This window comes from Triturus cristatus, chromosome 3_1 (assembly GCF_964204655.1).
Source record: "Triturus cristatus chromosome 3_1, aTriCri1.1, whole genome shotgun sequence".
NCBI classification, from domain to species: Eukaryota; Metazoa; Chordata; class Amphibia; order Caudata; family Salamandridae; genus Triturus; species Triturus cristatus.
In genome coordinates this window covers 810063745-810088428 of record NC_140583.1, presented here as the reverse complement: position 1 = coordinate 810088428, position 24684 = coordinate 810063745, and the positions used below count along the sequence as shown (strand labels likewise).

General features: G+C 45.0%; 1 protein-coding gene across 1 annotated transcript in view; it reads right to left on the bottom strand.

Annotated features, from left to right (window-relative positions):
• LOC146861088 (uncharacterized) overlaps positions 1–17340 on the bottom strand; it is a 258546-nt gene extending 241206 nt beyond the window's left edge. Inside the window, exon 1 of the mRNA XM_085645143.1 lies at positions 16521–17340. Coding sequence (XP_085501269.1) covers positions 16521–16579 — 59 coding nt within the window. The 5' untranslated portion in view covers positions 16580–17340. The remainder of the gene's footprint in view (positions 1–16520) is intronic.
• Positions 17341–24684: the final 7344 nt, after the last annotated feature.

The following is a 24684-nucleotide window of genomic DNA, read 5'->3' as shown; positions in this document are numbered from 1 at the left end:
GAATGGGTCATGAACATTAAAACCCTTGCTTACTACAGTAATCTTTATTATTCATATAATAAAATATCTGTCGGAGGTTTTAGCACAGGTGTTATAGTATTCTACCCTTAAACGCCTATTGCCTTTAACATGTGCTTTTTAAATACGTACATCACTCCTACTGGCTATGCCATAACTTTCACAATAAATAAATCAAACCTATGAAATATTAAAATTCTGTTCTCAATGCACAAATAAAGCCTATTAGCTTGTCACCATAACCAACGCTAGCCTACTGAAGAGCAAATAAATTGGCAACAATCATGCATAGTCATAAAATAAAAAATATGTACAAAATTGTACACAGAGAAAATATTCTACCCCATGCGTTTGTCAGAGCCTACTAGGGTAGTCTGTGAGATTACACTTAACGCAATACCCTGTGACACAGTGTGATAATACTCCACTGTTAAAGGCCTATTGTCTTTAACAAATGCTTTTCACATAAATGACCCCAGTCTACTACTTTGTCACACATTGTCATAATAAACAGATTAGATGTACAGTATCAGACATAAATGTGCCCTGTGAACCAACCAGGTCCTTAGTTTGTCACCATAACCAACTCAGTCCTACTGTGTTAAGCATAAGATTCCCCAACAGGCACCATTAAACATACAGTCGCAACATTACAAATGTATACAAAATGACAGTAGGCAAAACAGAATACTACCTATCCTTGGAGGCCCTAACAAGAATGATCACATTGCAAATCTTCTATCCCCAGGGCTTGTCATAGGTGCTAACCAACAGCAAATCCCTTGCTACTGTAATCTGTGATACCGTGTTACAAAATACCTCTGTGTGGGCTTAATTAGAGAGTAACAACAATCCACCTGCAAGTACCTATTAACTTTAATATATGCTTTTCACAATAAAGGTGTCATTCCTACAGCCTTAACAATAACGTTTCATAATAAACAGATCAGGCCTGCGGCTTTGATCAATGTCTTCCCGCTATAACCAACTCAGGTCTGCTGTACTGAGCAGAAGCTTTGCCGCAATCCAAAAAGTATAATGAAAGTACTCTTTTTTTAGTGGAACTACACAATTTAAGTACAATCAAATGTATACTAGGGAATCAACATGTGGGCGCAGCCTAAGCCGCTCTCTCAGCAGTATGTCTGAAATCTCCTTTTCTCTTGATCACATATGTTTACAATAGCTGCAATGCAAGTCAGCTCTAATAAGCATATAAATTGTATCTATCTTGCGCCACATCCTGCGGTGCCTATGACCGCGCAAGTATCTTGGCTATTATTGTAGAACAAAAATGTTGTGCACACTATTCTGACCTACAGCAGCCATTGATTGTAATCATTTTACTAAGTCTTACAGAAGACAAGCTCTTAACCCCTTCAGCGCGGCGCGGATTTCCGCGCCACGCTGAAGGTTCCATGCGCGGGCGGGGCCATGACGGAACGGTTCCGTCATGCGCACAGCGCAACCGACGTGCATGACGGAACCGTTCCGTCATGCGCGTCGAACGGGTTAAACAAGTGCGGAATCTTAAAAAATATTCTAAAACAAGTATCAATTCTCATACAGGTACTTTTTATTACAGTGTACTGAATCCTATACAATTACTGAATCTTACATAAGTGTGAGTTTTTACACAAGCACCAGTTTCTACACAAGTACTGACTGCTATACTGTACCAAACCTTACACGAGTACTGATTCTTACAAAAGTGTCTATTAAATATAACGAATCTTAAACAAGTTCTGGGTCTTTCATTAAGTGCTGCTTCAGACATAACCTACATATACCGGTTCTTACAAAAGTACCAACTCTCGCATTCTACTTAGAGCCTGATTAAGGTATAGGTGGTATTTATCGCACATGAAAAATAATAACACAATGGGGAACGTTATTTATCGAGTGCAATAACTACCATCTATAATGAGTTGTCGGGGGTTAACATGCAGATTTTGGTGTTTAATGTGTAAAAACCAGCAGGATACAGTAAATACTGTATGGTTTTCCCCCCATTAAATATTGAACCCCCCCGAAATGTAATGATGATTGAGTTATTTAACGCATCCAATCGTTATTGAATGCACTAAATACCTTAAAACGTGTAATTCCTTCCAGTGCGTAAACAGGGTACGCACGGGTCGGAATTAACCGCCAAAATCGTAATCAGGGCCAAAGTTTTAAATAGAAGCTGATTCTCAGGCAATTACCAATTATTAAAATGTATCAATCTTGCAAGGCACTGATTCTTTCACAAGCGCTGATTCAGGGGCACAACGCAGACCCCTACAGCACGGCGGGGCACTAAAACTTCAGGGGCCCTCAACCTTTCATTGGAGCCCCCGTCAGCCCAAAGGCAATACATAGATATTTGTGGGATATGAGAGACTCAGAGACTCCCCTTCACATTCTGCGGGGTGGGCATTATTTTCAGTTAATGTCACTGTACTGTACTTTAAACAAGAAGAGTTTTTAACAAAGATAGTGATCCTCACATCAAAATGGATCTTACAGCAGTATGAACTCTGCACTTAATTCTTTCAAAGCACCGACAAAGACCTATGATTTATGTTTAGGTGTTTACTTGTAAACACCAGGGCTTGTCAAGACAGCTAGTCGAGCTAGGGGGCAGTGGAACCGAACTGGAATGGGGAATCGGGTCTACTGTTTGTTGGTATAGTTAATAAACATAACCAAGTGGAACAAATTCCAGTCTAAAACCTCAGCCAGAACTATAACCCAGTTGTCTTTGCATTATGCTGCTAATACTGTGCGGTGTTAAAGAATGATTAATGTGCGAGTTATTGAACATGTACCTGTTCATTGTACTGTTAGTACTGTATGCCACTATCAAATACCATTCTACACTTCACATGTTCTGCCTATACTCGAAACAGTATAATAAAGCACATACCCACACCCTCTACAACCCACGTGCATTATTCTGAAGCAGTGTAAAATAGTAACAGTACAAAGTACAGGACAGAACTCACCAAGCTTCAAACGTCGTTATTTTGTCGAAGCATGCAGTGATAAGAGAACAGTTAAAATGCAGCGGCACCCACATTTTACATGAAGATTAATCGTCTCAAGCGACGTAAAAGTTAAAAGTGCCACCAGCAAAATAGGGTAATACACAGTCCCCGATGATAACAGAGAGAGAGATAGATATATTTGTTCCTCCTGGCCATTTTTTCTCTTTCTCCTTGTAATTTTTACCCAGGTACAGGAGGGTAATTTGGGTAAATCACTAAATACTTTTTAAATACCAGCAAAATAAGTGCTGGATTTGGAGATGGGCTCAACTGTAGGAGCTACAGCAATGAAGAGGCCACACCAAGCACATACCTGCTTAATCGGCTACACAGAGTCCAAGCAGTGGCGGCTAAACTAGCCCATAATACACCCAGAGGGTCATCTGTATCATTGGCCTTGAAGGACATACATTGGTTACTGTTAGAAATGGGATTTCTGGTTGGCTAGGGCTTGCGCCAAAGCCAGGCAGAAACCACCACTCTAGTCAGGGCTGGGGAGTTACACGCCAAAGATAACCCCTGCTCACCCCCTTGGTAGCTTGGCACGAGCAGTCAGGCTTATCCCGGAGGCAATGTGTAAAGCGTTTGCGCGTGCACCCAGCAACAACACCCAAGACCCACCACAAAGGAAACTCCACACAAGGTTATATATAAAAATAGCCTTTGTATTATACCAAAACACATTAGATAATATCCACACAATTTACACTGTGCCAACTGGCACTGGGCAGAATTTTACAAGGGACTATTTACACGGGACAGGGCCACATGGACCACTGTCAGAATCAGCACAAATCACCAATTGTACATGTAGAACATAACACAAATTAGCACTGTAGAACACAACCAGTAACTACTGGCGCAATAATGACCTCAGCGTCATCACACTAGCATCAGGTATAAAACCTATCCTGTATCCATCACAGGGGCATAAACACGTTATGCAATTTCTCATTAGTCTGACGCATTAGACCTAGCCACCTAAGTATAACTACACTAGGGGCGTACATCACAAAGGGAAGCATTATCTCCCTAACATCAACCTAAACAGGTAGAACAACCTCCTAGGCAGAAATCCTATGTAGAGGTATAAAACACAGGGTGCGCAAAACATGCTATACACAGTACATTTCCTAACACCCAATCACATTAGCATGAATCACAATAACACCTCAATCACATTAGGGTCCAGGTCGCACCAGAACCTAAACGTAGCAGCTGCCCACTACTTGCTGGGCAGCTGGGGACAAGGACAGGGCCTAAACGCTGCAGCTGGCACTAAGTGCTGCGCAGCTGGGGGAGTAAAATGAGGCTTGGGCTCTCAATGGCCCTTGAAATTGTGTTCAAAACGTTGGAGCCACCTAGGCTCTGAAAACAACATATCCCCATAGCGTTGGAGCCACAGGGCTTTTAACATCAATCAGGCCCCGTTGGAGCGGAGTAGCGCTCCAATCAAGCATGACCTCAAAGGAACTGGCCCCTCTCGTTGGAGTGGATGGAGAGTGGCAAACAACAATGCCCCCCAAGCCCCCACGGGGGCCTATAAGGAAATGGTCACTGCCCCTCTTGTTGGAGCGTAAATACCACGCTGAAGCGGGGGCCTGGCACATCTGTGCCCTTGACGTTAGAGCCACACACAGGCTCTAAAAACCAAACATGCCCGCCTCGTTGGAGCGGCCCCCCTAACAGGCAGGGGCCGCTCAAGAAATCGGCCTGGGCCCTGTGCCCCGAACCGGCACCAACACCCAGGAAAAGGAGGACGGCCTTGGCCCCACTCACCGGACTCCGCATGTGGGCTTCGCTTGGCTTGCTGGCGCCCTCGGGGCTCTCCCTCACTCTCGGGAGCCCCTGCACAGGCAGGCGCTGTCCTCAGGTAACCCTCTCCTCTTCACCCGGGCCCCCTCCTGGGACCCGGGACTGCCGCGTGTAGATCGCGAGGTTCCGGACTTCTTCGGCGCTTCCCTCGGGAAAGCCGGAAGTCCCGCCTCGCATCAGGCATCACACCGCCTGACTTCCCCTCAAGCAGCTCTGTGATTGGCACCCTCCGGCCGGTGCACTTTTCACTCGGATCGGGCTGCGGCGGTGAAACGCGGGGTGGGCTCCTGCATTAATTTACATAAAATGAACCAGGCAACATGCGGGGTGGGCACCCGCCATTAAAGACCAAATAAGCGGGGTGGGCACCCGCGGAAGCACGATCACTGAGCGGGGTGGGCTCCTGCTCGGCAGCCATCACGGGGAATCCCTCCAGTGGGAGATTCCCTCTAAAGGGACGGGCAGCGCCGCGCTGCATCGCCCACGCTCCTCGGTAACACACAGGGTAGAGAAGCACAGAGCTCTCCTTAGCAGACAGGAGCCAGGTGCCTTCCAAAATAAAGCAGAGCGCTCACAGGGTGCAAGGAGCAAGGAAAAGACATAAAGCGCCCCCCAGGCGCTTCAACAGCAACCAAAAGGTCCTGGAGACCTCAGGGGGGGCAATGTAGGGCCCAGGGGCCAGCACACAGGGCCCTCCAGCAAGGAGGCAGCCCCCATGGCGGTCCCTCCTGGGCCCCACCAGCAGCAAGCCCCCTCCTGTTAGGATCCAAAGCAGAACATTTTTCTGGGGTCCCAGCCCCTTCTTTTATACACCATTTCCCTTTGTCTCAAGGTGCAGGGAAGGGGCGAACCAGACACAACTGGTTCTTGAGCACTTTGGTTTTGCTCAGCCCCTCTCCCTATTCACAGACCAGGCCAGGGTCATCAGTCGCACCACAGGGGGCGGAGCCAGCATTGTGTGGGGAAAGCCCAGCCCTATTCAGGTCCCAGGTGTACTCCTCCCACTCATCAACATGCAGCTCTCTCCATTCACCACTGGGGCGGACCCATCCTGACTCTGGGGATTACCTAGCCCATCACATGACCTCAGCCAGCCAATCGCCAGACAAGGCACTCATCTCACACTGCACACAGAAATGCCAACTTCCAGAAGTGGCACTTCCACACTAGGTACATTGACGCCGCACACATCATCGTGCAGCATTTCATCACACGAGTCCACACATACCAAACTCGCACCTGCACTCCCCACGCATCAGGAACTACCAGGGACACATACATTCCCCCATGCATTCCTATGGGAGGGCAGGCCAACTTCACTACACGCACGCACTTTACCCTGGGACACAGTGGTAAATTGCGCAGAAGTCAAAAATCACTAACACCAGGTCACCATAAAAAGCAACAAGTTCAGGGGTGAACCTGCCAGAAGGGCCAAGTCCAACAGTTACCCCTGACACAAATAATTAGGTTTAAGGTCCAGTGTATTGTTTACAAATCGCTCCATGAATTTGGCCCTCTGCAAAAGAAGATTGAATGGTATACACCAGCCGGGAGCCATCGCTCCGCGTCAGCTAATCTGGCCTATGTGAGTGGCCAAAGCTAGAAGAACAAGACAGGGGGGGCGAGCATTCATGATTGCAGCTGCTCGTTTATGGAATAATCTTCCAGATGCTTTGAGATCTTACCCCAACTTATTGCACTTCAAAAAAACCCTAGCCGTTCCCAAAAGTTGTAAAAAAGAGTGTTAAACACTGTCTCTTCTAGCACGCTTAATTACTGCTTACACTGTAGGAATCGTTAACTCTTCTTCCCCTGTAGTTTCATTTAGCACCAGAATATCTGTTAAGTGACAGAGCGCTTTATAAATTATATAAATTTAGCATAAATATAAGGAGAAGATGATAGCTCCATTTCCCCTGGATTATGCCCAAAGCAAACGAACGAGCGAGCAAATAATATAATGCACGGACTTGAGGCAGCCGTCATCCTGGAAATGCTGGGCCACATCAAGGATGAACTTGAACCACGACTAGACCTTGCTACTGCCAAACCCAACACTGCTCAGATTACTGCCAGTCTTGCATTTATGTGCTACAGGATCCTTCTACACGCCCCCTCTCAGCCAGCATTCAATAATATATTACAGCAGGTGCTAATAACCATCTATCTCATGAAAGCACAAACACATCAATCATCTTTACTGAAATAGTTACCGTGTATGGATTTGAGAACAAATTCATTCAGCTTGCCATCTTTCCTAATGTTGTTAAATATACAGATTACACCGTTGCAGAACTTAACCCCTGAAACTAGAGGTCAGCTGTGCCAGGACCGGGAAAGAACCTATGCATGAACATGGAAGTGATAAGTGATGCAAGCCTCACCACCACATGAATATTTGCATGTTTCTGTGCTCCAAATACAACATAATGATCCTCAGGTCAAACTGCAAACCAGAAGTCATGGCGGCAAACCACCACGTCCAAACGTGTCTGCTGGAACACAAAGAGTATACTTTTGTGTGCCTAAGTGGGCCCACGACAGGTATAGACCAAGTGTTATACTGGAGTAGTGTCCAGCAGAACCTAATGTATCCAGAAAACATATAACCTCACTACAAGTTCCACAAGCATGTTGTCGTTTCTCCACAAATTATGCTTAAGCGCAGTCGTGTGGTGGTATAATGGGCACTCCAGCTAATGATGGTGCAGAATACATGACCATGGTAAAGATTATACATTAGTGACAAGCATGTAAGGATCTGAGTTCCTGACATTAATGAATGCAACAATATCCACAGATGTCGGACATTCTTTAAGACAGTAGCCATTTAACGACATCCCTGAAGTCTGGTACAATGCATCGCACTTTACGACTTGAAACACTATAGATAGGACAAAAGATGTCCTCATAAACATGTTCAAATGTTTACACAGCAGGCGCCCTTCTATACTCCCACTAGAAGGTATATCTGATCATAGTATTACGTCGCATCCTACATCGCATTGCAATGCAGTGGAGTTTTTTTTTACCATGGGATTGGCTTACCATTGATGTAAAGATGACAAAAAAGACACGTCCACATACAAGAGCAGGTGAACAGAGGCACATACACTGACCTGAGACAAAATATCTCAACCTCAACTACAGTCAGAAATCATTATACATGCAAGTCAAACTCTCAAACACACAAACGGATATTCAAGTGCCCAACAAACACTACATCAAAAGGAAAACAACTGAGAGTAGAAACGCAAAGATGAACTTCATCTACAGCTAGAAGCAATATAGTCGATATCTCATGAATTCACATGTGGAGAAAGGCAGAAGGTTTGGGTAGGGTAGTGTTTATAATGGTGTGTGACCTAGACAATTGATCCATGCTGACTCTCCACCCAGCCGAATTAGCCAGTTGGCCAGCAAATAAGGGCAACATGTCCAGTAAGGGTTGAGTTGATGGAACCGTTACAATCACATGACGTCCCCATCAGCTTGGTCCAATGTGGAGCAGATCTCTTTCTCCTCATCCACCTAGTGCCACCACCTCATCCATGTAGTGCAAAATACATCACAGCCATATGCAGGGGCATAATCAGTCAATGGATATTTCGTACTACTGGTTGCACTGTTGTGGTAAAAATATTTGCGCTGTACTGGCAGTAATGATAGAATGTGGTGCATTTTCACTTTCGTGGATCGCAGTGTTTGGCTTGGAAGAACTGTTTTTTTGGAACATTCACCTTCTCTTTGAAAGAGGGAGTCAGGGTATTAAATATCCGTGGCCTAGAAAATTGCTCTCCACTTCCGCCACAGGAAATATTCACTTCCTCATGGTGTATTTACTGCCTCAGAATACACTTAGGCCAAGTGGGCCCATACAATGTTGCCTTTCACTTGGAAAGCATGGAAAATATGTAAAGATTGCATCAAAGAGAGCAAAATTAGTAGGAGGCCTAAAAGGAACAATGCATAGGGTCCAATGACAACGGATGATCTGTTTCACATGAGTACGTAATTGTGTGTATTTTAAAAGAAGTCCAATTTGCCCTTCTGCACTGTCCAAACTTCACTCTAAGTTTATTTATACATTTTTGATCAGGAAATTTTCCTTTTAAGTATATTACTTACTACTACTTAGTGCCCTTGAATGTATAAGATGCCTCAGAATATAGTAATTGCCTCAAAATATATCCACTGACACTGAAAGTATCAACTCACTCATAACACGTTGTTTTCGAGAAAATACCCTTCACCTCAAAAAATACTTACTTTGGCTGCACTTCATGCCTGCAATCATGCGCACGTTCTATATTTGTACTTGTACTGCCTCAGAATATACCATTTGTTTCACACCCATTTCCTTTGAATGTACACGATGCAGCAGACTTAAATGGCTGCCCCAGGAAATAGCTACTGCCTTAGAATGCACGGCAGACTTCAGAAAGTGCCCTCCGTCTCCTGATACATGCAGTCTCAGAATACACTGTGACTCACTCAGATATTACTCTCTGCCTTAAACATATCACTGCCTCGCATTGTAGCCACTCCTCAAAAACTGGCTGTCTCAATCATGTTCATTGCCTCTAAAAACTTGCAAAGCCTCTGACTATTTCTAATGTCTCATCTTGGCACGCTCATGTGCCTCAGAAAATAAGCACTTTCACTTAATGTAGATGATGCCCGAAAATGCTAGCTGACTTGTAATGTACGCAATGCCCCTTAATAATTTGGTGCCCCCCAAAAATAGTCACCCTTTCAGTAACTACTTTATACTTCAGAAACAATAATGTTCTCAGAACTTGGTATTTACTCCTAAAATCCCTAGTGCTCCTCAAGAAAATCCGTCTTGGAGAATCCATGGTGCCACAGATTTCAGTAACTGCATCAAACTGCATTAGCTGCCACTGTAAAAAGCGCCCGTCTCAGTAAATAATCATTTCATTAAGTGTTTTAGAAATGAAAACTACTCGCTGCCTCAGAAAACACCAATTCGTTTATGGAACAGTTGCCTCACAATAACTCACTTCTGCAGGAACTACCCAGTACCTCACCAAATGCCACTGAAAATCCCTGCTGCCTCTGAGTGTACCCCTTTTACCTTCAGATTGTACTCAGTGCCTCCGGATGTAATCACCACATTAGAAAATGTCCACTGTCTCGTGGTATGCCCAATGCATGCAGAAATGTACCTAGAGGTGCCCTAGGACTTGCTCACTGCCTCAGAACATGCTTTGCACTTCAGGACAATTTTACTGTCTCGGGAAATACTCAAACCATCGGAATATGCTATCAGCTTTAGAACACCAGTAATAATGGACTGAGCAAATTATGACTTAAAAAGTACTCTCTTCATTGCAAATTAGTAAACATCCTTGAAAAACAGAACCTCAGTAAATACAAGCTGCTTCGGATATTCCCAGTGCCCATAATACTTTCTGTATTAGGAATTATTCACTGCCTCAAAAATTATTCTAAAAATAGCTCTACTTCTGAAGTCATCACCCAGTGCCTCGAGCATGTCCAAGAGCCCGGAAAACATCCCATGTCTAATTATATATCAATGACAAAGAATGCTCCAGAATATGCTGCCTGCGTTAAAATGTGTAAATTTACTAGAATATATATTAATTTCCTCAAAACATATTCACTACCTCAACATATATTAAATGTCCCAAAAATATATATGATGCCTCAAAAAATGCTCACTGCACCAAAATATTCAAACTGAGAAATTCTCAATGTTCACAGACTATGTACCTTACAAAATACTTCCATAATCAAGCCTTGGAACATGCTCAGTACCTCGAAACGTGTGTGTTGTTTCAAAAAATGCTAAATTCCTTAGAAAATACTCACTTCCTGTGAATGCAATCAATGCCCACAAGAATACAAACTGCCTGACAATATCCTTACTGTCTCAGAAAAATCGTTTGCCTCAGAAAAGATTCAATACATCAGAAAATAGAAAAGCTTCATAATTTATGAACTTCCTTACATCATGCAAGCCTCAAAATATACCCACCACCTCAAAATGGAACCGTTGGTTCAAAACAGCGTGCCTAAGAAAATATTCTTTAAAACATCCAATTTATTTTCAAACACATCCACTAACCTTTAAATATATTGCCTCACCAAATGCATAAGACAATAGCCGATGTCTTTCAAAATACGCAGTGCCAAGAAAATACCCAGTGACTTTGAAAATGAAAACTTCCACTACTGTGAATGCACCCCACCCCCGTTTCTGATTGTACCCGATACATCACAATGTGCCCACTACCTCGTGTTAGATTCACAGATTCAGAACGTAACCACTGCCTTACAAAACACTGTTTCAAAAAATGCACAATGCCTTATAATTTAATTTGTCTCAAAAAAAAAACCACTGAATTTGAAAGTACTGCATCGCGATATACCTACAGCATCATTGCCTTACACATTTATTACAAAGTCACAGAATATACCCACTCCTACCCGGTGCACCCAGTACCACCGAATACACGCACTGCAAAATAATGTTCACACTGCTTCGGAAAAAATTCTGTACTCAGGATAATCCAATGAAAATAACAATAACATATGATATTGTAAAGTTTGGGTAAAAGCATGGATCTTTACAATTGGAAAAGTCTGGAAGGATAACACCATTTAAACATGTTAAAATGTAAATATATATGCTACAAATAATCACCCACATAGATATAAACTACAACCGGAAGTGTCAACAACGTTGTCTTGGATGGTTCCTGCTTTTCTCTTGCACACAGTGCACAGAAATCTATATTTCTGCTTCTGTTCTAAATAAATTATGTAAAGGGAACATACATGGTAAAAATACATTTGAAAAACAAAGACATTGGTTGGTTGAAGCTATAGGTTCACCGATTGGTACTAGGGAGTGGAATATAATATATGAAGGGTTAGCAACATCTACATTAATTTTTAGATTAAAATAGATACATTTCATGGTTATTTGAGAGCATATTGTCACCAATTCAAATTATAAGGTTGGATTTACAAGACTAAAAGCCTAGAGCAATTGCTGCATTTGTTGAAAAGTAACTCCGTTTTAGAAAGCGGCATTGAACCGTATGATGTTGGTCCTTGGTATGAAACTAGAATAAATTCTTATGTTGATATGTTGCCATTTTTTTGCTCCTAAAATCAAATGTTCGCGTGCTGTGCATAATTCGAGCCCAAACTGTAGTTAAAAAAACAAATAATAGGAGAATGGACGACAGATGGAGTTCCAATAGTTGAACGCTACATTTTAGAAATGGCTCTTCTTTCCAAATGAAAGAACGTTTAATTTTTAAAAAAAAATTAATTAGGAACACAAGAATGAAGGAATCTGGTGTCATGTTAACGACACACATGGTTAGAGTTGTAATTTATTTTTGTATTTTATTTTCCCTAATTCTTTGCCCTATTGTTCACATTGTCCTATATCGTGCAGGTTCCTGGCGTGAGAATTTTTTTTTATTATGTATATTATTGCTGACTTAGACATAGATCAATATATAGAATTTTTATGGCTAGTTGAAGTTTATGTTTTGATGCCCCACAATGTAGACGTTTTTTCGCTCTTCTGCTTACTGCTTATTAGACAAAGCACAGTGTAATGTACTGCATACTACTTTAAATGTTACATATGGGTATATACTGATTATTCTCAAACTAATAAATATAATCGAGATCTTTGGTAGTTGTTTGTGTAGGTCATGTCAATGGCAGCACTGGCAGAAGCAATGTCTGGTGCAAGCTGCAGTAGCCTCCTGACGAGGGCCCTGGCACTTATTAATTTAAAAATTAAGCATTGGCGGTCAATGTACTGAGAAACGTAGGGCAAGCGACAACTGGTAGAGTCCAAGGAACAATGGGCCAAGGAGATTAAAAAAGGGGGCGAAAAATAAATACAGCACTTCTGCTATTTTTAAGTGCAAGCCTAAGAGAGACTGGAAAAGCTACAAGGAAGCTCAGAACCACATGATATGGAGAACCAGGACCAAGAACAGAAAGACCCACAGCAGAGAAAACAAGTGATTAGATACAGAGTGGCCTGGTGCAAGGAAAAGCAATATCACCAGATTAAAAAAGAGAACAAAGAAAAACGGACAGAGACACCTAGGTTGAATGGACGGAGTCAGCCAGGGCAGGGGTGAGAGTGATAGAGAGACTGCTGTGTGTTTCTTTTTATGTTTGGTTAACTGCTTAATGGGGTGTGGGGTCTCTAAACCACACATTTTAATGTAGAATTTCAAAAGTTTCAATTACCATCTGATGATATGAGATATTAATAACATTTTATCTTCCTGCAATGTAATGCATTCAGCAGGGTAGGGTCAATAACAACTTTTATAGGTGGCTATTGTTTTCTATTGTGAGCACTCTTTGGATTATATATGCGTGCACTCAAATTATTGTGCCTTAACTCCCCTGACAGCATGTTTACATGCAAACCCAAAGTTACCTGGAGACCATAAGCTACTAAGGATGAAACGTGGGCATTTGTCTATTGTCGGGAAACATAAACTGAAATGAAGAGCTAATTTTGTTTGACTTGGGCACGCAGAGAGAAATCCCCTATGAGGAAGTATCTACTGTGCCACATAATAGTAATTTGTTTGCCAGACTCCCTGCTTCCGTCCGTGGCCCGCCTACTGCCTCCCCACTGGTCCGCTTCAGCCTAGCATGCACTGCTGCCAGGATACAGTCCATCTATGGGTTGTCAGCCCTGCCCAGCTTCTCCTAACACGAGAAAGCAAAAGACACACAATTGATAGACGGAATGCAGAACAAATCAAAACATTCTCCCCCAGTCAAGAGATCTGGGTTAAATCCATCATTATTTTGCTCACCATGCCACCCCAGTTTAGACCTGGCCATATACAAATCAGTCTTGACCCTGTGCCTCATATGCATATGGCTGGGTCCAAACTGGAATGGCATGGTGAGCAAAAAAACAATGGATTTAGGCCCTGATCTCTGTACTGGGGTGAATGTATGACATTGTTCTGCATTCTATCCATCAATAGCTCTTTTTGCATTTGTCACCCCAAGTGGGACAGGTATGCTCATACGTGAGTCCTGTGCTCTCCATGCAACTGGAATCAAGCTATCTTGGCTGAAGATGGGTGCAACCCCGAAACCGGTCCTAGGATGCTTGTTTCCAGTCCAGGGAGGACCTGGCCTGGCAGTTCGGGCTGGACTGTTCCCATTGGGCACAGGGTCAAGACTGATTTGCATATGGCTGGGTCCAAACTGGAATGGCATGGGGAGCAAATAAACGATGGATTTAGGCCTGGATCTCTCTACTGGGGTGAATGTATGACATTGTTCTGCATTCTGTCCATCACTAGTTCTTTTTGCATCAGCTTCTCCTAACATGCACCACCATTCTCAATTCTGGTGGTGGTTAAAAGTGTGAATGTACGACGACTCCCCGCCCCCCTCTGATTAGTGCAGCTGTTTTGACCCTGCTCATATATTATGCAGGTTTGGGTTCAGGAACTGGCACTCATGTTGGGATCCAATTTAACACTGCAGCCCCGGAAGAGCTTCTGTGGCAATTCACCGGTTGATCCACAGTGCCAATTCCCTAACCTTGGTAACAAGATTAGTCTGTTCTGAGACCATGGCTGCAGTGCTGTGACTGTGTTGTTGTCCCTCAATGGCTGCAAGAGTCCTGTTGAGGAAGCACCAGCCTGCCCTGTCAACATCACCTTGCAGAAGAGCATTACTGTATCTGACTGCACTGCCCAGTGGACCAGCTGCCTACTATTGGTTTCATCCAAAAAGTGAGATTACGGCCCCTCTGACATTTAATTACCGCCTGTCCTACACCAGTTCCTTTAGGTTAGTGTGTCCAAACAAGCTCTTGTGATCCACTGGGAAGGTGCCACAAAGCTGTGGTGACATATCTTAGAATCTACACTGCACTCTAGATCCACCGAAAAGACTGGGTTATGTGATCCCCTATGCCAAGAATGAAACACAGCACTAGACTGCAGGTGAAAGGAGATGTAGGTTGTAGCTAGGTAGGTTTCCGTGTATATTGATACCTGCGAAAGACCGCAGTCAAATATTACAGAGCATTCCATTTTGCTGAAATGATGCAATCAGACTTTTGGTTATTTCTTGTGTCCACACAGTGTCACTAGCATTTGCAGAAACCCTCAGGGACAATCCACGGAGTGATGCAGGGAGGTGGATAATGAACGCACTGCTGTGAATGGTGCATGCCAATATCGGAGAAAAGAGCTGCATTTGGGAGAGGCATAAAGGCCTTAGCACAGAGAGAATGGGAAAACGTGGAGCTGAGAGACATTAGACCCAAAGACACAAAAAACCCAGAAGAAGAGCATAGAGAGACCCAGGGCAAAGGAGCAAAAAGGCAGAGAGGCGTGAGACACTGAGGTCAAGGGACAGAGAGTATATGGGCAAGAAACACATTCCTATGGCTAAGAAAATAGACCAACAGCCCGTCAACCAAGACATCAAGAAACAGAGAGACTCAGTATTGTAGAATAGAAGGTCCTAGGACCAGAGGGACCCAGGATCAAAGGAATGAGAGGCAGAGAAACACAGGGCCAAGGAAGAATGAAAGTGGCATGGCAACTGGACAGACAGACGCTGGGTCTTTATGGTCTCTAGCGCAGAGGCAAGGCTAGGGGGAGAAATTAAAGGACAAGGTACAGTACGAACCTAGAACCAAAGGTAGAGGAAAATCCAATGGAAAGAAGGAGCCATGCTCAGAAACCACAAGACCAAGGTCCATCAAGAGACTACGCAATCCATGGTGAAGCACAACAAAGACCAGGACACGGAGACATGGTCCAGAAACAGACAAACCCATGGGCAAGATACCAGCACCTAAGGACAGTGAAACATTATCACGAGACAGAGACCACTCCATGGGAAAGAGACTAAAAGACTAGAAATAAAGGACAGCAGAACGAACATACACAAGAGAAAAGAAACCCCACAATCAAGTGATGACGAAACAACTAACCAGGGACAGAGAAACTTGCCCAAAACGGCAGATAAACTCATAGCTAAGAGACAGAGACCGGTGCCAAAAGACAACAAAACATAGTCAATATGCAGGCAGCCCCATGGCAAAAGACAGAGAAATCAGGATCCAGGAACATCGATTGTAGGGACAACAGCGATAAAAAAAACACAATACTCCCAAGGGACGAGATAGGTGGTACAGGGGCAGAGAGACACGGTGTTGATGGGCAGAGAGGAGGCAGTGAAAAAGGCGGAGACCAGTGGCAAGGGCTGAAGAGCCCGGTGCTATGAGAAGCACCAGGTCCTATAAACCGCAAGGAATGTAGAGAGGGGGCAAGGAATAACATAACATAATGTCGTGTGACGGCAGTAGGGGCAGGCCTATGCCATATTTTTCCACTTGTTGAGAGATGTGTGGACCGCTTGAAATATTCTATTTTCAAGATGGAGACTTATGTTTCGAGTAATTTTAAGTCGGATTCTGTCCACCCGGGGAAAGGGGTTCGGCTGGAACCTGTAAGGTTGGGTTTTTAGGGGGGTCTGAACACACAGAGGGGCTATTTCTCACGGACCCTTGTGGTGGCGCGGATCTCATGAGAGGCGACAGCGGGTTTAGGCCGGAGAGTTAACTTCACCTACCTCTTTTGCACAGGCTTTTTCCTCTTCTTCATCGCATATATTCCTCCAGAGGGCAACATGGTGGACTCCGCAGAAGCAATGTTTCCTCCGGGATAGCTACTCCTCAGGCAGCCTTCCCGCCCCGGCCTGATATCCACTGAAGCGACGAGCAGGTCCGGGCACTCCCAGGGACCCTGGGCCGCTCCGTGCCAGGGGCTGAGGGTGGTGATTAGTGAACGCGCATTCCACCGGAAATCTTTGAAATAAATCCAGTTTAAAGAAAACTGAGGGTCGGTAGCGGTCAGAACAGAAATCCTATTAAAAAATTATAGCCGGAAACCCACGGGCTGGTCAGCAGCGCGAGTCCACCGAAATATACCCACGCCGAGAATAAAAGTCTCCACAAGAAGAATGGCCGAAAAGCAAAACAAGCTGGTTAAATACAGTAAGACTTGTGACAATCGGAAATTTGAAGCATCACAACAATGTTTTGCAGCCTAGATGAACAAGCCGTCTACAAGGCTTCAAGGCGCCTTGGGGGCCGGGAGAGCAGGTGGGAAGCCCGACACAGCGCTCGAATCACATCCGGGGAGCCCGACTGGCAGGTCGGTGCTGGGGCCAAGGGGCGTGTTCACTGCTGCAGAGCCGGTGGGGCGGACCAGATGTCACCTTCAGGGCCCGCTCCGATCGAAGACAAACGAAATGACACCGAGAAAACTTTCAGGGAGCCGAGTCTTTCAGCTGGCAAGACGAGCAATTAATTCCAACCTTCCCTGACTGTCTCCCTCTCGTGGCCCCCTCCTTTCTGCCCACCTCCTTCCCTCTTTTCCTCCCCTCCACTGCCCTGCCGCCCCCTTTTCGCCCTCCCTACTCCTCTCCCTTCGCTGCCTCCTCCCCTTTTTTTCTCCTCTGCCCGCCCGCCCATCCTACACAACATGATACAATCTACTTTATTGGCACGACAAGTCAGACAAGTATTGCCAAAGTAAATACATGGCAGCCCCCACATCCCCGCCCTCTCGTCTTTCCCGCTCTCCTCTCTCTCACCCATCCTCCATCCCCTACTTTCACCCTCCGCCCCTGCCTGCAGTGCCACTGCCACTGCCTCTGCAGGGCCCCCGGGGCGCACAGGGGCTGCACCCGCGCCCCTTCATACGTGTTCTCAATACGTGTGTGTGTTTACTTGGCTGGCACCCGCGCAGACGTGCAGTGCCGGAGTTACACTAGAGCCGTGCACTGAACTGCAGAGGCGGGGAGCGCGAGGCAGGCCAAGTTGAAGGGCGTGCTTCTGACAGGACAGGCTCGGTGGTGGTACAGTGGCGGCCACGCCCCCGGTGACGACGACATGAATATACACATACATACATCTATAGAGCTATACAGTATGTTGACGCCGTCTGCAACTTGGCCCGCTATTGGCTCCGGTGGCGGTGACAAGAAACACCCCATGCTCTTCGTTGGCGCACAGCGTTATGTTTCTGCATGGCTCTGTTGTGTGTGTGTTTTTTTTGTTTGTTTGTTTTTTTACGTTTCAGGTCATTTGTATGCAGGTGATAAGGCTGACAGGGTTCATGCCGTCCACGTCATGCAGTATTATCTTGGGCGGAACTTGCGGCCAATGGCATTTTTTATTCTGCTCTATTATGTGAGTCCCTAGGTACATTAAATTGGGGGCGCGGAGCTGCACACATGACACATGAATGTGTCTAATGCTGAAGCTCACACCGGTTGGGACACCGGACATGCGCTACTTCATAGCTCTTCCTCTTTTTCACTTTACATATTAAGGCGGATCTGAAAACGAGTTTCATAACTTGCCCGGCTCCTCCCCGCCTCACCCATCGCTGGTCTGCAGCCTCTGCGGAGATGAACAGTAAGGCGGCTAGAGAGTCCCCGGTAGGGTGTCTGTATTTTGCTCGTCTTGTAACAGTCTACTCTGGAAGTCCGACGCTCTTGACCTGTCGGCGTGACCCTCTCCACCTGTAGTTAGTTGTAAAACCTACAGTGCAACGGGCTTCACAACAGTCTAGTATTCAAGTGTGAATTCTGTCTGCAGTTTAAACGGATTGCGATTAGCCCAAAGTGCCAATATAGGCAACTCACCCAACATGAAGAACATAGCATGCACATCAATAAAAAAACACACAAGACATGTTTGTTGGAAAACATTTTGCTGCAGTTTTATTTCATATAAGAAATATGCTAAAGTGGTGGGCAGGGACGGATTGGTACTGCCGACACTCTGGCATTGGCCAAAGGGCTGGTGTCTCAGTGCCCTCTGTCGGCCATGTTTTTTAGGCCTCGCCTAGCGACGCAGCGCTTGCGCTGCTTGCTTGCGAGACTATTGTGGTTGGTTTTGCTTTAGAAGCGGGGTGGAAGCTCCACCCATGCTTTTAATTGGCGCACATCAAAAATGCTCTCTTTTGATTGCAAGGGAGGCATGTTTGTTCCCTCCCTGTCTCCCGTTTACCGTGCCTGCCCAGACAGGAGATGTGCACACGCACAGCGTCTCTTTTGCTCACGGCGGACTCAACAGGGCTTCGTTAATTGGGTGTTATATATATTGGTTTCGCTTTTGCATTTCACTGCATCTTGCCATGGGCGGACTCGCTCCCAATAAATAAGATTTGATGCATAATGCATCTGTGGTTCTCACTTACCACGGACCGTCGTTGTACCGTAGAACACGTTTAAAATGTTTCTAAAAGTTCTACTGAAAGATTTTTGTTTTCGTTAGCACCGGAATCTTACGGTTCCACTGTAGTTTCCAGAAACGTAAGAAGCAGTGTGGACTCCCGGTGGCTTTAGGCAGAGGATGGGAGTGGAGCCGTACGCTGTGAGGAAATTTGATTACGGCTCCATCTTGCGTATTGACACCATTTTCATGTTGCCCTCACTCAGGCGCCAACAACCTTTGTAGCGTTTCTTCGTACTCTGAGCTGTAACATGTTAAATAACCTTTTTCCTGTCTCTCTGAGGAAAGTACATTCTGGGACCCGGCTCGAAGCAACTAATTCCTGTGATAACCATCTATTGACCCTTGGTGATCCTTCTCTGCCTCTCCTTTTGTTTTACGAAACACCACCTGCATCACGCAAACACGTCCTGTTGTAAATTAATTAAACTTAGGAATGCTCAAAGCTGGTATGTTCTTGCCACTAACGGACTAACGGTGATAACAGCCACGAACGTACCGGTGCTCATTTGATCCCTGTGGGCTGCTGAGTTCCCTGCTGCTCGCTCTTTCTCCCTCCCGCTGCCGCAGGACAGCGCGGCCGCTGTGTGGGGGGAGGAAAGGACTACACCTCCCACGATCCCTTGGCCGGAAGCGGAAGCGACGGATTTCGCGCCCGCAGGCGCTACAAAAGTAAACCTTCCTCCGGCAAAGCGGGGGGTTCTTGCCACTAACGGACTAACGTTGATAACAGCCACGAACGTACCTGTGCTCATTTGATCCCTGTGGGCTGCTGAGTTCCCTGCTGCTCGCTCTTTCTCCCTCCCGCCGCCGCAGGACAGCGCAGCCGCTGTGTGGGGGGAGGAAAGGACTACACCTCCCACGATCCCTTGGCCGGAAGCGGAAGCGACGGATTTCGCGCCCGCAGGCGCTACAAAAGTAAACCTTCCTTCCGCGTTGCCCTAAGCCCGGGCAAAGGGCGGGCCCTCTGTGGCCCTCAGAGGCACAAGGAGGCCGGGCTGGGCCACTACCATTCACTATTGTAGAAAAATTTGGGTATTGGAGTTGCCTTGCAAATAAGTGCTCAGTGCTCTGTGGCAAAATTGTTAAAGTGGTAGTGGTGTTTGGCCTATGCAGTATTCATGGGTTGGTTATTGTGGTGATTATGAAGTATATTGAGTAATACTGTAACGGATATACATGAGGCGTATTGATACTGTGAGTAGATAATCGCTGAGTACCAAATCTTGATAAATATTTGGCCACTCAGTCGCGATCATAGTGGGGGAAAAGTGGGTTGTCAACAGAAAGAGCATCATGGCTACTAAACCAAAAACTAGATCAACCAAGCGTAAAGCAAGCACCCCGTTGATTACGACAAATAGCCAACTTAACACAGATACTCTTGTTGGGCACTCTGCACCCCCAACGGCCATAGATTTAATGTTACGTAAGGTCATTGGGGTAGTAAACAGGGAAATTGAACGTACCCAGAGACGCCTATCAATGACCCCCACGCGAAATTCCCATTTACAAACACACAGTAGTCCCATGCAAGCCCCACAAGTAAACCTTTGTGATAGCCTGCTGGATATTAGCCCGGACATTTCAATTGGGAATTTACCCTGTGGCCAGCAGCTAATAGAGGCCGATTCACCTATTGATAAGGTAACAAAAAGACCTAATTTAATTAAGCATAGGTTGCCCAAAAGAGGTTCCAAGATCACGCAAGAAAGGAAGCCAAAACCCTCTAATAAGGGTGGGAAGAAACAACTAATGGAGGAAGAGCTTATAGAAGTAGATACACCAACTCCATTAAGTCCACCAGGATGGCTACAACCAGTTATAGCCGATTTGCGAAAACATCTAGAAACCTTCATTACTGCCCAAATAAAACCACTCTATAGTAAACTAGATAAAATTACTAATGAGCTTTATAAACAGGCGAAGTTGAAGGAAAGCAACTCTAACCCTATTGGAAATTTAACTTCAACTGTAATTCCTCCCCTAAGGCCACTACCTATGGAAAACATTGGCACCAGAAATGAGCTATGCATTACTGCACAGGTTCATGATCCACCCACAAGAGAAGACCAATCACAGGATAGATGCCGCCCTGAAAATACGAAAGATTGTCACCCCATAAATAAAGATCAGCCGAGGAGATTACAGATAAAGCCAGGGCAGGTTGTGTCCCATGAGCAGGTGGATGTATGGCAGAAAGTCCCTGATAGTAAAGGAAAAACCCACCCTCCCCCCCTGGAGTAAATCTACCCCCCGAAGTAAGTCCCTATGTTGTGATTTTTGCCGGGGTTCCTGAACTCAGGGAGGGTCAAAGGGAGACACACCTAGAGTTAAAAAACAAGATTATATACTGGTTAAATATACACAGACCTCTCCAAGGGAGGGAAAGGGGAGAAATCATCCATGTAAGAAGAGTACCATGGTTGGGAAATAGAGGAAAGGACATTGAAGGGGATTGCATTATTGCAAATTTCAGGAACCCAAAGCTGGTGGAGTATATACTGGGAAACTATAACAAAAATGCAACCAGTACTTTTCGAACTATGCCTCTGGCCTATTTTTATCCCAGACATGGCCTTATGTTCCCTCAGGGTCACAATTTAGGCAGGAAGGGAGGAGGAACAGATGGAGACTGGAGAAGGGAATATGAATACAGCTCTCTATCACTATTAAATTTGAATGGTCCGCAGTGGGAGAATAGATTTAGTCCCCTTCAATCGCTGGATGGAAATGATTGACTAACGAATTCAGAGGTAGGTCTGGTAGGGAAGAAAATAAGGGCATCCACGAAAATAAATGAATTAACATCAGAGGGAAGGCACACATCGAATCACCCAGAAATTGGCCCGCAAAGCCAGATTGGGGAGAGGCAAGACCCACCACTAGGAAGGAGGGAGGTACATGAATTAGATACTCATGGTCCAAGGCTGTCCGGGACACAGGGGGCAAGGGTGAAAATAACATCTTGGAACATCGCAGGCCTAGCTGGAAAAATAAGCAATATAGAGTGGAGGAATCAACTAAGGGACTCCCATATAATAGCTTTACAGGAGACCTGGGTAGTTGAGCTCGATAATCATCATTTAGAGGGGTACAAGTCCTTCTTTGTACCAGCTCAGGAGAGTAGGGCTGGTAGAGCGAAGGGAGGCCTAATAATATACGCTGATGTCAACTTAAAGGGGAGATGGACTGTGTCACCTTGGTCCTCAGACAACTTGCAAGCAGTAACCTTCCAGGGACAGGGGTTGAGGGTACAATTATTTAACTTTTATAACCCTGGCCCAGGAAGTGGCACTAATGCCGTGCTGGAGGAACTAGATCTTAGACTAAAACAGGAATCTGATCTAAGAAAAGGTGGAGAAAACTTATTCGTCCTTTTAATGGGGGATCTAAATTGTCATCTTTGCTCACGGTTGATACCGATAACTACCCACTGGGATCTTTGCCCACTTAAAAAGGGCCCACATTTGGAGCACACAGCTGAGGGTATATTAATAACAAAAATACTAGGGAGTCACTCACTAGCACACACTATTGATCTGGTAATTTCAGAACCAGAGGGCACCCTGATACCGACTTTTAAAGGAAGGGGATGTTCGTCTATTATAGACTACATCTTTATATCCACCTTTGCTAAACACCGGATTGGGAAGGTAAACACTAAATGGAGTGCCTTTAGCGATCATAACCCTCTGGCTATAGAAATACCGTATAAGGATTATATTAAAATGAATAAACAGCTGGATACCATTTTACAACCTACCGACCAGGGTAGGCGCTTAAAATGGACAAAAATCAATGCCCCTGAATTTTATACCGCACTGGTGCAAAAGGGGAAAAAGTGGCTTGAGGAGTGTTTAGATCTCCAAATAGAGGGAGTTGACCTAGTTGCCGCTTTCAGGGAGCTAACTAAATGCGCTGAAAAACTATTGTTGACAAAAGGTCCCAGAAAACCAGTGACTCACCCAAGATGGTTTGACGTAAACTGTGCACGAGCACTAAGAAATTTAAAGTCAAGTCTTAAGGTTAATCCGAGGAACATAGTGGAGGTGGCAAAGTATAGGAAAATCTATAGAACTAAGATCAAAGAAGGGAAAACCACCTTAAAAGCTGAATTATGGGCTGATTTAAGAGAGGCGGGCAAAAACAGAGATTTCACTGAATTCTGGAAGATTATAAATAGGCCCTCTTTTTATGATTGTAACACACCGGTCCTCAGCACAAATATCCTCCCACAGCAATGGGTAGCTCATTTTGAGAAACTTTACAATCATTCCAAGGTTTGTAAACAAGAAGGGGAATGGGTTGGTAATAGGAATGAGGCGCAGGATTTTACACTCACTGAGATCACGCAAGCAATTATTGGATTAACACCAAATAAAGCACCTGGGCCTGATGGCACTCCCCCAGATCTGTATAAAAGTAATGTCGATTTGTGGGCACCAATTTTAATGAGAGTGCTAAACGCAGCCATTAAAACAGGACTCCCGAGGTCATGGTCTACTGCCTTAATAGTTCCTATTTTTAAAAAAGGAAACAAGGACAACCCCCAATGCTACAGACCTATATCATTGATTGATGTTTCGGCTAAAATACTGGGGCGGGTGGTTTTAAATCGTTTAATGGCCTGGACAGAAGAGCAGCGCACAATAGTTGATACCCAGTATGGCTTCAGAGCGGGAAAATCGACCAGTGATCAATGCTTAAATTTATATTTACTGGTCGCTAAATATACTAGTGCAAGTAATGGGACCATTTACATGGGATTTATGGACTTAGCAGCGGCCTTCGATAATGTGAATAGAAGCAAGCTTTGGTAAATGATGACTTCTTGGGGATTGATCAGGGTTTGATAAACATTCTGAGAGAGCTACACTGGAACACTACAGCGAGGGTTCGCTATAGTATGGAGGGGGGGCAAACTGATTCCTTCCCATGTTCCAGTGGAGTAAGGCAGGGATGCATTCTTGCCCCCTTCCTATTCTCACTATACATAAACGACCTGGAGTCAACCCTCATAGCCAAGGCATCCGATTGTCCTAGGGTAGGAAAGCGCCAAATACCAGTCCTCCTATATGCGGATCACGCGGTTCTCCTTGCTAGGACACCGCGAAGTCTTCAAATATTGATTAATGGATTTGTAGATTTTATGGGAAAATTAGATCTGTCTGTAAATCTGACTAAATCCTTTGCGTTGATCGCAGGCAAAAAACCGGCTAAAAAAACGATGTTCAATATTGGGACCCATGTCATGGATATAGTAACTACCTTCCCGTATCTAGGCCTACTGTTCGACTGCAAAATTCAATTTGATAAGTTGTTGGAGGAACGCTGCTCCAAACTAGTTTCGTCATGTGGTGCAATCATGAATTTTGCACAAAGATTAGGTTGCTGGTCCCCCGAGCAAGTTATGACCTTATATAATTCAATAAGTATAGCTAAAGCGGTATATGGAGCAGAGGTGTGGGGCTTCAGGGACGTTAAACA